General features: G+C 46.0%; 1 protein-coding gene across 11 annotated transcripts in view; it reads right to left on the reverse strand.

The window, feature by feature from the left end:
• The window catches only part of ROBO3 (roundabout guidance receptor 3), a 311710-nt gene that overhangs the window by 63737 nt on the left and 235029 nt on the right, over positions 1–12944 (reverse strand). For all 11 annotated transcript variants that reach the window (XM_088657615.1, XM_088657614.1, XM_088657613.1 and 8 more), the window contains 4 exons: positions 11885–12042; positions 10345–10465; positions 8726–8864; positions 5255–5382 (listed from right to left, as the gene is read on the reverse strand). In XM_088657615.1, the coding sequence (XP_088513741.1) occupies positions 5255–5382; positions 8726–8864; positions 10345–10465; positions 11885–12042 (546 nt within the window). The remainder of the gene's footprint in view (positions 1–5254; positions 5383–8725; positions 8865–10344; positions 10466–11884; positions 12043–12944) is intronic.

A 12944-nucleotide genomic window follows, 5' to 3' on the forward strand; every position in this document is an offset into this window, starting at 1 on the left:
GTCTAGAATTCACCACAGGGGAAGGAAAAAGGAACTCGCGGCAGGTGGGAATCAGGAAAGCAATATGGGGTTGTTTCAGCTGCGTCTGCTTTGGGCATAGCTTAGGCATCCCCAAACTGCGGCCCTCCAGATGTTTTGGCCTACAACTCCCATGATCCCTAGCTAGGAGGACCAGTGGACAGGGATGGTGGGAATTGTAGTCCAAAACATCTGGAGGGCCGAAGTTTGGGGACGCCTGGCCATAGCTAAAGGGTGAGTTAAAAGCATGGGCAGTGCTGGGGGGGGGGCAAGGTTGTGCTAAAGGATTGGTAGAGAAGGTGGGTTTTGCAGAAGACTCTGAATGAAGTAAGTGAGGTGGCATCAAACCATTGGTCTGGGAGGCAGTTCCAAGCATAAACCAGAAGGTTTCGTGCGCAAAAAAGTCAAAAGTCTGGAAACTTTGTGGTATGTGTTGGGAACAGTTTTTTTTGGGGGGGAATGAATTTATTTTTATAATTTGTCCAGTTCTCTCACTTACTGGGAAATTCGGAAAATTCTGAAATCAGTTCATTCACTGAAATTTAAGTCCCAACCATCTCCAACACAATTTGTTTTATTCAATGTATGCAGCAATCACCTTGCTTCAAACGGTGGTAGGAAAAGCTTTTCCCCATGAGAATCATCACTGTAGACTCAAGTCTTGGCAAAACATGGGCAAAGGAAGGAAACTTGATTATCAGTGGGAAAATTACCTCCTTCTTTGAAGAGAGGTAGTAAATGTGGTGCCCTCCAGGCATTCCTGGACTACAACTCCCATAATCTCTGGCCAATGGCCATGATGTCTGAGGCTCATGGGACTTTGAGTCTGACAGTGCCTGGAGGTTACCACATAGGCTACTCTTGCTGAAGAACAGAGAAGATTCCAAGAGAGTCAGGACTGAAATGTGCCCATTGTGGAAGACAGAAGCCAAGTACAATCCTATGCATTCTTTCCAGAAACTAACTGCTGAAAACATGACCCAGTTCAGATGACACTTGAATCCCGGGAGCACAAAGGAATGAAAACGCTAATGGCAGCAATCCAACATACAAGTACCAGGAAGTAAGTCTCACTATACTCAGTGGGACTTACTCTTGAGTAGAGAAACATGGGATTACACACAGCTCTGTAATCTTATGCATCCTTACCTGGGGTTAAGATAAGGAGTATGCCAAGGATTACATGGTAAATTGGGCATCTTAGCCTTATCTTAGAACAGTGGTGGCCAAACTTGACCCTCCAGCTGTTTTGGGACAACAACTCCCATCATCCCTTGTTAACAGGACCAGTGGTCAGGGATGATGGGAATTGTAGTCCCAAAACAGCTGGAGGGCCATGTTTGGCCACCACTGTCTTAGAAAAAACAGTGCTGGAGAGTACCCAAATGCCGTACCACCTTGTTTTGTTGGAAGATGATGGGGAAGGAGGGATGCACAAAGATCTAGACCAGCCTTCCACTTCCTGATGCCCCCCCAGTTGTTTTGGACTCCCAGCTCCTAATGTCTTTGACCACTGGCCATGTTGGTTGGGGCTGATGGGAGCTGGAGTCCAACTTCTAGAGGCCACCAGGTTGGGCAAGCAAGGCTAATTAGACAGCCAGGCGCAATGAGTTCCTCTTAGCACTGGGCAAACGGAACACAGAACTCACACAGTAAAAACTGTTCTCACTGTGGTTTCAAAAAAAAGAAATGAAAAGAAAAGCGGGGAGAAGGCACATGCAGAAAACCGACCAAGGAACTCCAACCCTTAGTCATCCCAGCATGCAGCAGTGTTAATGAGATGAAATGGATACTTACGGAATGGGCCAACTGGACCAAAGAGAACATATGAAAAAAAGCAAAAAAATAAAAAAGCATGAGATGAGTTGGATCAAATTAATCTGGCATGAATGTTTAAAGTGCCAACAAGTAGGGAGACCCAGAATTAGAGTGCAAGGCTAACCAAAGGCCAAATCTGAGCTGAGCTCTTTGCCAAAATGATATGAAGTACAGATGTAATCTGTGGCATGCTATAGCCACAGATTTCCCTCCCTTTAGAGACATCCCAAAGCTCGAGAAGCCTCTGCTAATGCTATAAAGTCTTCTTGTTTGGACTGAGCTTTAGTGACCAGAGTTAATACTGGGAGAGGAGATGGATGTTTAGTTTAAATTTTATTCTTCTGCAGTTCGCCAGAGACTTCACTGAGATTTTTATTACAGATAAAATTCAATTTCATGCTATGGGCTTTTATAGAAGGGTGGTCTGTTTTGAACCTTTGGGACAGAGCAGAGGTAAAATGCAAAAACCGAATATGTTAAGTAAAGAAATAATGTGGCTCTAGGACACATTAATAAGCAGCTGTGCATCTTCTTAAACCCAGGCTGGGAATTAAGGAACTGGAGGACCCACATCCAAGATGTTGTTGTTGTACCTTACAGGTTAAACGAATTACAGTTACAATGTGCGTTCCTGTGGCCATTGATCTCAAAAGCATGAAGCAAACCGAGAAACCCATCAGGGCCAAACTTTGGGATAGAAGTCTAGGGCGGAGCTAATTCCAGAGAATGGTAAAGCTTGGATATTTGCTGGAGGTCTAAGACCAGTAGAGGGCCCACCCCCTTAACCGTGTTACCATTTCCACTTTGCCAAGAAGATCTGATGCCACCTACGAGGGCTCTCAATTGGCACATCCTGCCTCTTCCCTGTTAACAGGGCCCACTGAGGGCCCACTCAATCCTAGAGACGGCATTGGGCCCTGCTCAGCAGATATGAACAGGAAGCTCCCCCAATGCTGCAGGAAGTGGTGGGTGGTGGGGAGGGCTCCCAGAAGACTATTTAGCCCAAAGCTGAACCTTGGCTTACAATGAATAAAGTGATGCACTAAGCACACCTGGGATATTTATCAGTGGAGATTTGCCATGCACTCTCAGACAGGAGCAAGGGATAGGCTTGGTCCCACTAGAATGGTCTTTCTAAGAGCTACTTCTTCTTTACTTCAGTAAGAAGCATCCAATGGGATAAGGAAAGGGGTATGCTCTGGGAGTGAGGGCCAAATTTGCCCCATTTCCCGGTTAATCCCACTTTTCGGGGGAGAGAATAGGAATGTTTCCCCCCTTCAACACTTTGCAGGTCGCAGCTCAGTTTCCCCTCTGCCTAGAAACACACGGTGTCTTATTCTGTCCTTTATTTTATACACGTCTCATGCAATACATCCCACTGCCAAGAGGCCCAGCAGTTTATAGGTCTATATGTGCTACAGCACACAATTGACTCGTATTGAGCAGCAGTTAGAAGGAACGTTTTTACAGGATGTGATTTGCAAAATTCAGAAGAAGAGGAAGCCTGGTTTGTAAAGTTGGGTGGGTGTCCAATGTTTCTCTGCTGTTCTGTGTGCCATCTCTCCGTTCTGTGTTCCAGCCTGCCTGCATTCCAGTTTAACTTGGAAACATTTCTGCAATTCATTTTGGAATTGTCGCGTGTGACATTGGCCCCAGTTTTCAGCTGATGTCTCCATTTTACAGCACATAAACATAATGCACACTGAACAATCACTGCACAAAAGGGAATCCTGATATGATCATACCATTCTTTTTGTGTGGTGCTGTAATTAATGTATCTACGCGCTTGTGTGCATCAAAAAACTATCAATGGTGGGTGGCAGAGATATGGCCAACTGAAAATTGAGACCAACTGTGAATGTTTAGTACAGTGGTACCTCGGTTTATGAACACAATTGGTTCCGGAAGTCTGTTCATAAACTGAAGCGTTCATAAACTGAAGCGAACTTTCCCGTTGAAAGTAATGGAAAGTGGATTAATCCGTTCCAGACGGTCCGCGGAGTAACCGTTCATAAACTGAAGCGAACTTTTCCATTGAAAGTAATGGAAAGTGGATTAATCCGTTCCAGACGGGTCCGCGAAGTACTTAAACTGAAGCGTTCATAAACTGAAACATGGGTGTAATTGGTTCCGGAAGTCTGTTCATAAACTGAAGCGTTCATAAACTGAAGCGAACTTTCCCATTAAAAGTAATGGAAAGTGAATTAATCCATTCCAGATGGGTCCGCGGCGTTCATAAACTGAAAATTCATAAACCGAGGTGTTCATAAACCGAGGTTCCACTGTAATGTGAATAAAACAGTCCTGGAAATCCAGAACAGGAGAACAACAGGTTGTCCTTCGGGGGCACTGCTCCACAGAGAAGATCAGACAATTCAGAATGTGAAAGGAACTTCAGTGGACAGAATTATGTAAGTAGACCATAGCTGTCAAGTTCTCCCTTTTTTTAAGGGAAATTCCCTTATGCTGAATAGGCTTCCTCACGAGAAAAGGGAAAACTTGACAGCTATGAAGTAGACTGTAATAAAATGGCATGGATATCTGAAGGTGGTTCAACCAGTTTGAAACAGGGTGTTTCAATTAATAACTTTTTCAGTGACATTGTTCTGGGGAGTGGGGGAGAAATGAATCAGAGCTGTGGAAGGATAGTGGTCACCATTTTGCTTTTCTCAGAATGCCAGGTTTTGAGGCACACATTGAGAAATTCAAAATGGAGCCACCATTAAAAAATGGCTGCCTTCTGTGTCACTCACTTGGACCTACCATTATAGTGGACAGCAACTCACTATCTATAGAAAAAAGCACACTTTGAGTGCAGGCGTGTTAAAAATGCAACCTTTTTAAAGACCGAAAATACTGGAAAAAAACATATTCTACATTTATATTTCTTTTCTTGCTCTCTTTAAAAAACAAAACAAAAATGCCTTGCAAAACTGTGAAGTTGCTTTATTTGAAAGCAAACCCAAAAAGAAAGAAAAAAGAAAAAAAGCATGAGTTGGCGTGGAAACAGAAATTGAATGTGTAATTCTATGTGTGTCTAGCCAGAGAAAACGCCACTGAGCTCAGTGGGCCTTACTTCAGGTAAAAATGTGCTGATGAAGTGGAAAAACGAATCACTGAAAAGCAAAGAGGTGAGGGGCAATGTGCAAAACCACTTCTCCTTGAGTTATTGGGTGAATTTTTGCCGAATCAATGCTTCCTGACAGCCTGCGCCCCTTAGTCGTGATTAGTTGACTCTGTTTGCATTATTTTTTGATGCTGGATTTGGTGCTACTATAAGCTACATACAGCAGCTGCCCTGGCAATGTGAGCTCAGTGGACACGTGTTTTTTTACCCTTCCCTGCATTTATCTTTTCATCACCCCACAATGCACCCTCTTCAGGAACAAACATCTTCAACCAATTGAGACATACTCACCGTGGACACTAAGGGAGCCCGAGGCCTCAGATTTGCCGACGCTATTCTCTGCCACGCAAGTGTAAGTGCCCTCATCCTCTGCACTCACCCGGCTGATGCGCAGAGTGTTGTCATTCTGGACCTCCGATCTTGGAATTGAAGGAAAGAAGCAAAAGAATGGAAGAGTCGTCACATTACAGAAGCCCAGATCTAACTGAAGTGGAAAACCTGTGTCTCAGCTGTATCAAAATGCCAGGGGGAAACTGGGTGTTGGTCTAACTACCGGTATGTACACAGAAAGCGAGCCTGCCAGGAAGAAGGGGTTTAGTCTAGCCTTGCATGCAGACAGCTAGCATGTCATTTTGGCTTAGCGTTGCGCATATAAAGCTAGCGTGTCGGTTTAGCTGTCAAGATGCTGTCAGCGGCTCCCAGCTGGTTGCCAGCAAAGTATAAAGACAAGGAAATGTTTCTTACATTCTTTATTATTTAAATCTTTACAGAGAGAGGCTATAGAACCCAGCCTCTTGGATAATGGCATTGCCCCACATGAATCTCCACCCCTCTTCCTCATTTCTCATTCTCATTGTCTCCTCTACGGGTTCAGCTACCTGCCCTCTGTCTTTGAGCTCTTTGCTCTCCTACTTTCAAGACTCACTGGGTTCTGAGAGATGGAGGGTCTGGAATGCTTTCTAATGACAATGTGCCAGCTGGGTGTTGTTCCGGCTGTCCCATGATTTCCCAGCTTTTCCCCTCATCTGCCTCCGAGCTGCTACTTCCCTCAAACCCCTGTTGTAAATCTATACTATCTTCCTCTTCCTCCTCCCTGGAAGGGTCAGGATGGGGGAGGCGGCCTCCACCATTGCTCCTCTGCTCAGTCCCTGCCATTAGCCTAGCCTTGCACACAGAAAACTAGCATGTCAAGAAGAATTTCAGCCTAGCCTTGCTCACAGAAATCGAGCATGTCAAGCAGGGTTTTAGCCTAGCGTTCCCCTGACACTCTAAATTGCTATGTGTAAGGAAGTATTGTTATTCTTTTATTTCATGGCTGGGGGAGGAACATCCCATCATATAAACCCCCATCTGAACTGCGCTTGAAGTCTGTTACTGTTTCTTTGGTCAAGAAAGTCAACACACACACCCTCCACTCACACGTGCTTTTAAAGATGGAGCAAAGCAAGCTCACTCGCAAGACTCTTGCTGTGCCTTGCAAGTCTGTTGAATACGCTGACACAAACTGCATCAGTGAGGATGTGCGTGATGACAGTGACGGGAGGGTGCACTGCACCTTGGGTGACCAGGCTGTGCCTTTTCCTTCTGCCTCTAGTTCCTCCTCCCCCCCCCAGCTGTCAACTGGTGCCCTTTACAGATTCTGTTGTTGCGTTCTTTTCCCCAGCTGGGGCTTCTTCAGTCGGGGCAGCCATATCCTGGGAGAAAGTAGGTACCTGCCTCTTCCAGCCTCTGATCCCCAGTCTCAGTCCGCCCCACTCCCAAAATCATCCTCCTGTTTCCCCTCTTAGTCCATCTCAGCCTGCCAATCCACTCCTGAGCCCACTGACACCTCACAACTCAAGACACACTCAGGGATGATAGCCACCCAAGGTAATGTGTGTAACTCCTGAATGATATGATTGAGGCTCAGCCGGGTGTGGTGTCACAACTTTGGGTGCCGTTTGCATACAGACTTGGTGCCCCACCACTGAACAATGGCTTCTCTCAAGCCAAAAGCCAGTGTGGTGCGGCGACCAGAGTGTTGGAGCAGGACCTGAGAGTCTGAGAGTCGCTTGTCTCTCAGCCTAACCTACCTCACAGGATGGGATGAGACAGAAACATTGGGGCAGTGTTTGTGGTGTAGTGGTTGGACCTGGGAGATGCGGGTTCAAATCTCCACTCAGCCATGAAGCTCGCTGGGTGACCTGGGGCCAGTTGCTTGTCTCTCAGCCTAACCTCCCTCACAGGGTCATTGTAATGATAAAATAAGGAAGGGGAAAAGCATGCATGCCACCCTGAGCACTTTGGAGGAAACGAGACATATAAATGTAGTAATAGATATGGATAAATAAATACAACTCCACCTGCCACATTCTGGAGGATCACAAGTATGCTATGGGTTCCTCTGTGTGACAATCGGCAACACAGTGTGACAATCGGCAATATACACACTCTTTTCCTTTTTCTTAACTGCAAGTGTTCACTGGAACTAGAAACGCTAAACCCACAAGATAATCCTTCCTAAATAGCCACATTCCCCAGGAACGATCAACTGAATTGAAAAAGAGCTCTCCTCTTCATGTTCTATGGCACATTAACCATATTAACAATCTTAAGTGAATTTTTAGGGTCAGTGGTACAGGCAATCTAATCTCTCTCCTCGCCAGCTTGGGAGCATCTTCCCTATTAGGACCCTTGTCTTAAAAAAGAAAGAAAATGCTTCATTTTCACACTGATACATTTGGGGGGGGGAGGAAGAGAGATAAAGATGGCTCTCTCTTTAATTGCGCAGCACCTTGTGCAATTGCCTGCGCTAATAGGCACTGTCAGGCTCATTGTCCAGGGAATTAAGCAGAATTGCTCATCGCCAACCAAGACGAGGGTATCCGAAACGGTGTTGTGGTTTACCCTTTCGGAAGCGTGAGGAAGTGACCTTTTGTAGGCTCTGCGGTGAAGCAGATCCGGCCCTCAATCTCTTCCCAGCCATTGTTGTTACTGCTAGCAATTTCCATAGCTCTTCTCAAGTGCAAGGTGGCTGACAGCCCTTGTTTTAGAGATGGGGAATGGCGCTGAGAGATGCTGCCATTGGGTAAGTGTGTGGCAAAGGAATAGCCAAGCCCACACCTGCAGTCTACTATTCCCACCAGGATTGCAAGTTACCTGCCTGCCCATCCTGCAAGCCTCAAACAATAAATAATAAATAATATTTTTTTATTTATACCCCACCCTTCCCGGTTCAGAAACTGGGCTCAGGGCGGCTAACAACAAATTCAAAACAATTATGATACAACATAAAAACAGCATAAAATACAGTATAAAAGCATGAATAACAATAAAATTCAAAGTTAAAAAAGTCAATTTGGGGGGAAAACCTATCCAATAAATATTAGATGGTCACCAGGGCTAGCTGGGTAAATTAGTCCTACTTGGGCCAGCGAGGAGGCCAGGGGAGAGTTAGCCGTGGGGTCCCAGAGCAGGTAATCTTCATAAAAAGGGGAGGGAGAGGGAAGAGAAGGGGAATAAAAGATCAGGCTAAATTTAAATTGAAGGCCAGGTGAAATAGCTCTGTCTTACAGGCCCTGCGGAAGGAGGTTAAATCCCGTAGGGCCCTAGTCTCAGGGGAAAGAGCATTCCACCAGGTCGGAGCCACCACTGAAAAGACCCTGGCCCTGGTGGAGGATAGTCTGACTTCCTTAGTGCCCGGGACCTCTAAACTATGGTTATTCATGGACCTTAAGGTCCTCTGCGGGGCATACCAAAGGCATACCTGCAGGCGCCACTTACCTCCCTCGAGGAAGCTCCCCTTCCTCCTTTCGCCACCGGGATGTGGGAACAGGGTCCCCCTGAACCTCGCAGTGGAAATTCACGGTGTCCTCAGCAAGCACCACCTGGTTTATGGGCCTCTTGATGAATGTGGGACGCTCTGTCAGGACACAGACAGGAAATGGTGTTTGAGGCAGAGGACCAGCACAGAGGCAGGCCTACCATTGCTGCCCTGGGCAAGGTCTACCAGTGTCGAGGTCTGCCATTCAGCTGGGCCAGTCGGTTTTTTATTCTCCCACAATGCCCTGGAACAACCCCATGGCATTGTGGGAAATGGCAGTGATGGTTCCTAGCTGCCTCTGGAGTGCTGTTGCTGTTCCTGCCCTGGGGACTTGGGGACCCCCACCAATACAGGAGGCCCCTTTGCACAGGGTCCCCTGTAGATAGTCCTGACTTAATAGACAACTTCAGCCACCTCTGTGTTCTATTCACATAATCATCAAAAAGCCCACAGGATGACCCTTGGCACCAAGAAAGGGGCACCGAATCGCAACATCAGGTTTAAGCTTAAGAAAGGACTCGCTCAGATAGAAGACATTTCCTGCCACACTGTACTTGAGTTACCCCAAAACAGCATAACTAGCCTTGCAACCCAAAAATAGCCAGCTGCAATGCTGTGGAAAACTTTCAAAACCAAACAACAAATTGTAGGACAGCTGCATTCCAGCCTGTGATATGGGCTTTCTGATACAAGGCTAATTTTCATGGGGAAATGCTCAATTTGCATGGGGGGAAATTCTGATTTCCTAGAGACTGATCTAATTTAGCATGTTCATTTTATTTGTGTTCAGTAAACAAAGCAACCAACTTTGATAACACCATGCTTGCCTAATTTTGTTGTTTGCAATTGGCATCCATTCATTGTTAGGAATGACCTTATGAAACTGACGGTTTTTCACAGAAAAATAAAACACTGAGAAATGTTCTGCCCTTCATCACTGATTCCAGTAGTACCGTAATGACTGTGTGGAACCCAGTTCAGCTACTGATTGATTGATTGATTGATTGTGTGACTGCAGAAATGGATAAAAGCCTCCCATCCAAACAATGACTGTCATCAGTGCAGGAAAGAAGAATTTTTTTTTATCATCTACAATACTGTCTTATTTATTTTATAGCACAGTACATTGATTATTGCTTTCAATTTATGGATCAATGGTCTCGTTAGATAGTAAAATTCATGTTTCATTGCTGTTTTAGGGGTTGTTTTTAAAAGTCTGAAACGGATTAATTGTTTTTGCATTACTTTTTATGGGAAAGCGCACCTTGGTTTTGGAACGCTTTGGTTTTCGAACAGACTTCTGGAACGGGTTAAGTTTGAGAACCAAGGTACCACTGTAACAAAAAAAAATTAAAAAAAAATTCAATAAATAGAGGAGGGGAAGTTAAGCGTTCTGTTCTCATTCTCACACCCTACCCTGGCTGCTTCCAAGCTATAGAAAAAAAAATCTCATAGGGGAACTTGTCACAGATCTTGCCTTGTGGGTTTTCCCCTTCCTTTTTGACCCTGATAACTCCACTTTGCCCCTCCCTCTACATTCGATTCCCGTCTCCCCTGCCAGCTCCCTGCTCCTACATACCAAAGACCACCAGCTCCGCAGGCTCGCTGTCCCGTTCTCCAACCATGTTGGTGGCCACGCAGATGTACATGCCAGCGTCACTCTTCCTCGTGTTGGACATCATCAGCTTCCCACCTCGGATCTAGATCAGAAGGGCCAAAAGGAAATCCTGCTTAGAGACAGCTGCACAAACAAGCTTCCCAGGCCAATGTATTGGTGGGGCCCCACTTTCCTCAAGAAGCAGCCCCTGGGAAACTTCCTCTTGCAGAGAACGTCACTGAAAACAAGGGATACACCTCCCCGGAAATTCACTGGAGTGTGTGCCTCTGGAACTTCCTGCCCAATGATATCAGGCAGGCAACTTTGCCATACGGTTTGTTTGCTAAAGACTTCCCTTTAAGTAAGCCAGCCCACACATCCAATTTCATTATGTATATCAGGTGCGAGAACTGGGTTTTTTTTCCGTCCATGGTCCATATCTCTTTCTGGCAGAACCTTCTGAGGGCCAAATCAAAGGGGTAGGCAGGGCCAGAGGCAAACGTCGCTGGAGAGTAACAAATTTCGATGCTACCTTTGCACAGTAGGTTGGTTTCTACACACCTGTCTCAATCCTCCATCCAGGTAATCCAGAGGCACCATCCAAGCTCGAGGACACCTTCCAGCCAGCCAAAAAACACTTAAGGTGGGAATCAAGGCCAGTGAGTGGAGCATGCTGGGAATAAATCTGAGGACCAGATAGTGAGGACTGGAGGGCCAAATTTGGCCCCTGGGCTTGAGGGTTCCCACCCCTGATGTACACTTAATTAAACATTGATCAAAATGTGAGTAACAATGGCTGGTTTCACTTATATTTTGATAAATGCTTAGGTTAACTTGCTTTTAATGTTTGATTTTATCAATGTGTTTTAGTGGAAATTTTATATTCTGTTTAAGCCGCTTAGAGGTTAGGGATGATGAAGCAGCATGTAAATCATGCTAAATGAATAAAAACAGATTCTGCACCTTAAACTGGGAGCTGACCTACTCCAGGGAGAACCAGCTGAGATCACACATTTTCCTGCAAGAGTATTTCAGACCTCAGAGGAATTTTAGACAATACTCCATCAACACTCAAGGCTACCCACTTGCTGCTCCTAACCATGCATGCAGTTCTAGTATGCCCTATCCAGGATGTTTTGCCTGCCATGGCCTAAGCTCAGTGCTTTGCCTTGCATGCAGAAGGTCCAAGCTCGTAGCATCTCCAGTTGAAAAGATCAGGTAGCAGGTGGTTGGAGAGACCTGTTGCATCAGCGGCAGAACACATGCTTTGAAGCTTCAAAGTCTAATCTCTCGTCTCTCCGGGTATAACTGGGAAAGAGTTCTATCTGAAACCTTGCATTGCTGCTGCCAGTCAGTGTAGACAATGTTGAGCTAGATGGGCCAATTATTATTATGCAGATTCCTATGTTTCCTCCAAGGTTCTCAGCCTCGAACAGAAGGGAAAAAACCACAGAAATTATTTAGGTTGAGAGGAGGTACAGGGCTGTCTTTTTCAAGGGGGGGGGGCTTCTCTCAGTCTCACCGTAATGCGCTCATCCTTATCGCTGATGCGGATGTTGTTCTTTTTCCAGGAAATGGTGGGCTCTGGGTGTCCTCTCGGTGGGATGCATTCCATCACAGCTGGCTCACCCGCTGCCACCACCACATCGCTGGGAGCTTGGCGGAAGTCATCTCGCAAGACTGCAAGAAAGCGAGAAGAGTTTGAGGGGCCCCTTAAGGGGAAATAACAGAAACAGGAGGAGGAATCACAGAGCAGATTTCCTTTCTTCCTTGGCTATTCCGCCACCACATTTTTAAAAGTGCCTGTTCACACTTGGAATTAATTCTCTGTTGTACACAAGGGTTCTCACGGGCTCCTGTATACCCCAGGAGAAAAGCGCTCTGTGTGCGCATGCACATGCGCACTAAATCAGATGCAGACAAAACAAATTCAGATCTTCTTGCTGGAGGCATCAATCCTTGCCGTTTGCACAGCAACAGTAGAATCACACAGAAATAACGAGACAAGCCGCTGAGACTTAAGACCAGGGGTCAGCAACCTTTTTCAGCCATGGGCTGGTCCACCGTCCCTCAGACCATGTGGTGGACCGGACTATATTGGGAGGCGGGGAGAAGGGCTCCCATTGACCATGCATTTGCACTTTATTTCCTGTGTCACAAGGACTATATTCTGCTATAAGCCTTGCTGACTGAACTGGGTTCCTCAAGGGTGCCACACGTAGCCCTGTCAGCTGACCGTTCTGTCAGCTGATTCCACAGACCAATCACACTTCACCAAAGACCCTAGCTGCAACAAGCATGGGGTTTATCGTGTTAGTGTTACTGGTTATAATGTTGGCTCTTCTGCCCTGATTTCTAATATTCTTTTTACTCCGAAGCATCCCTCTCCCCCTGGTTCACATGGTGTGTTTTTCCCAGCCATCAGAACAGCTGGTAGGAAAGGAGGAAAGAACCATGGCAGTGACAGTATGAAGAAGGCTGAAAGGACTGCAGCGCCGGCCAATGACGGTAAAGTAGGATATGGGCATCTCAGCCAGAGACCAAAACCGGCATGTTTTTAATCTCGGAGAAAACCCCCAAGA

Source organism: Zootoca vivipara, chromosome 14 (assembly GCF_965207765.1).
Source record: "Zootoca vivipara chromosome 14, rZooViv2.hap1.1, whole genome shotgun sequence".
In the NCBI taxonomy this organism is placed as follows: domain Eukaryota; kingdom Metazoa; phylum Chordata; class Lepidosauria; order Squamata; family Lacertidae; genus Zootoca; species Zootoca vivipara.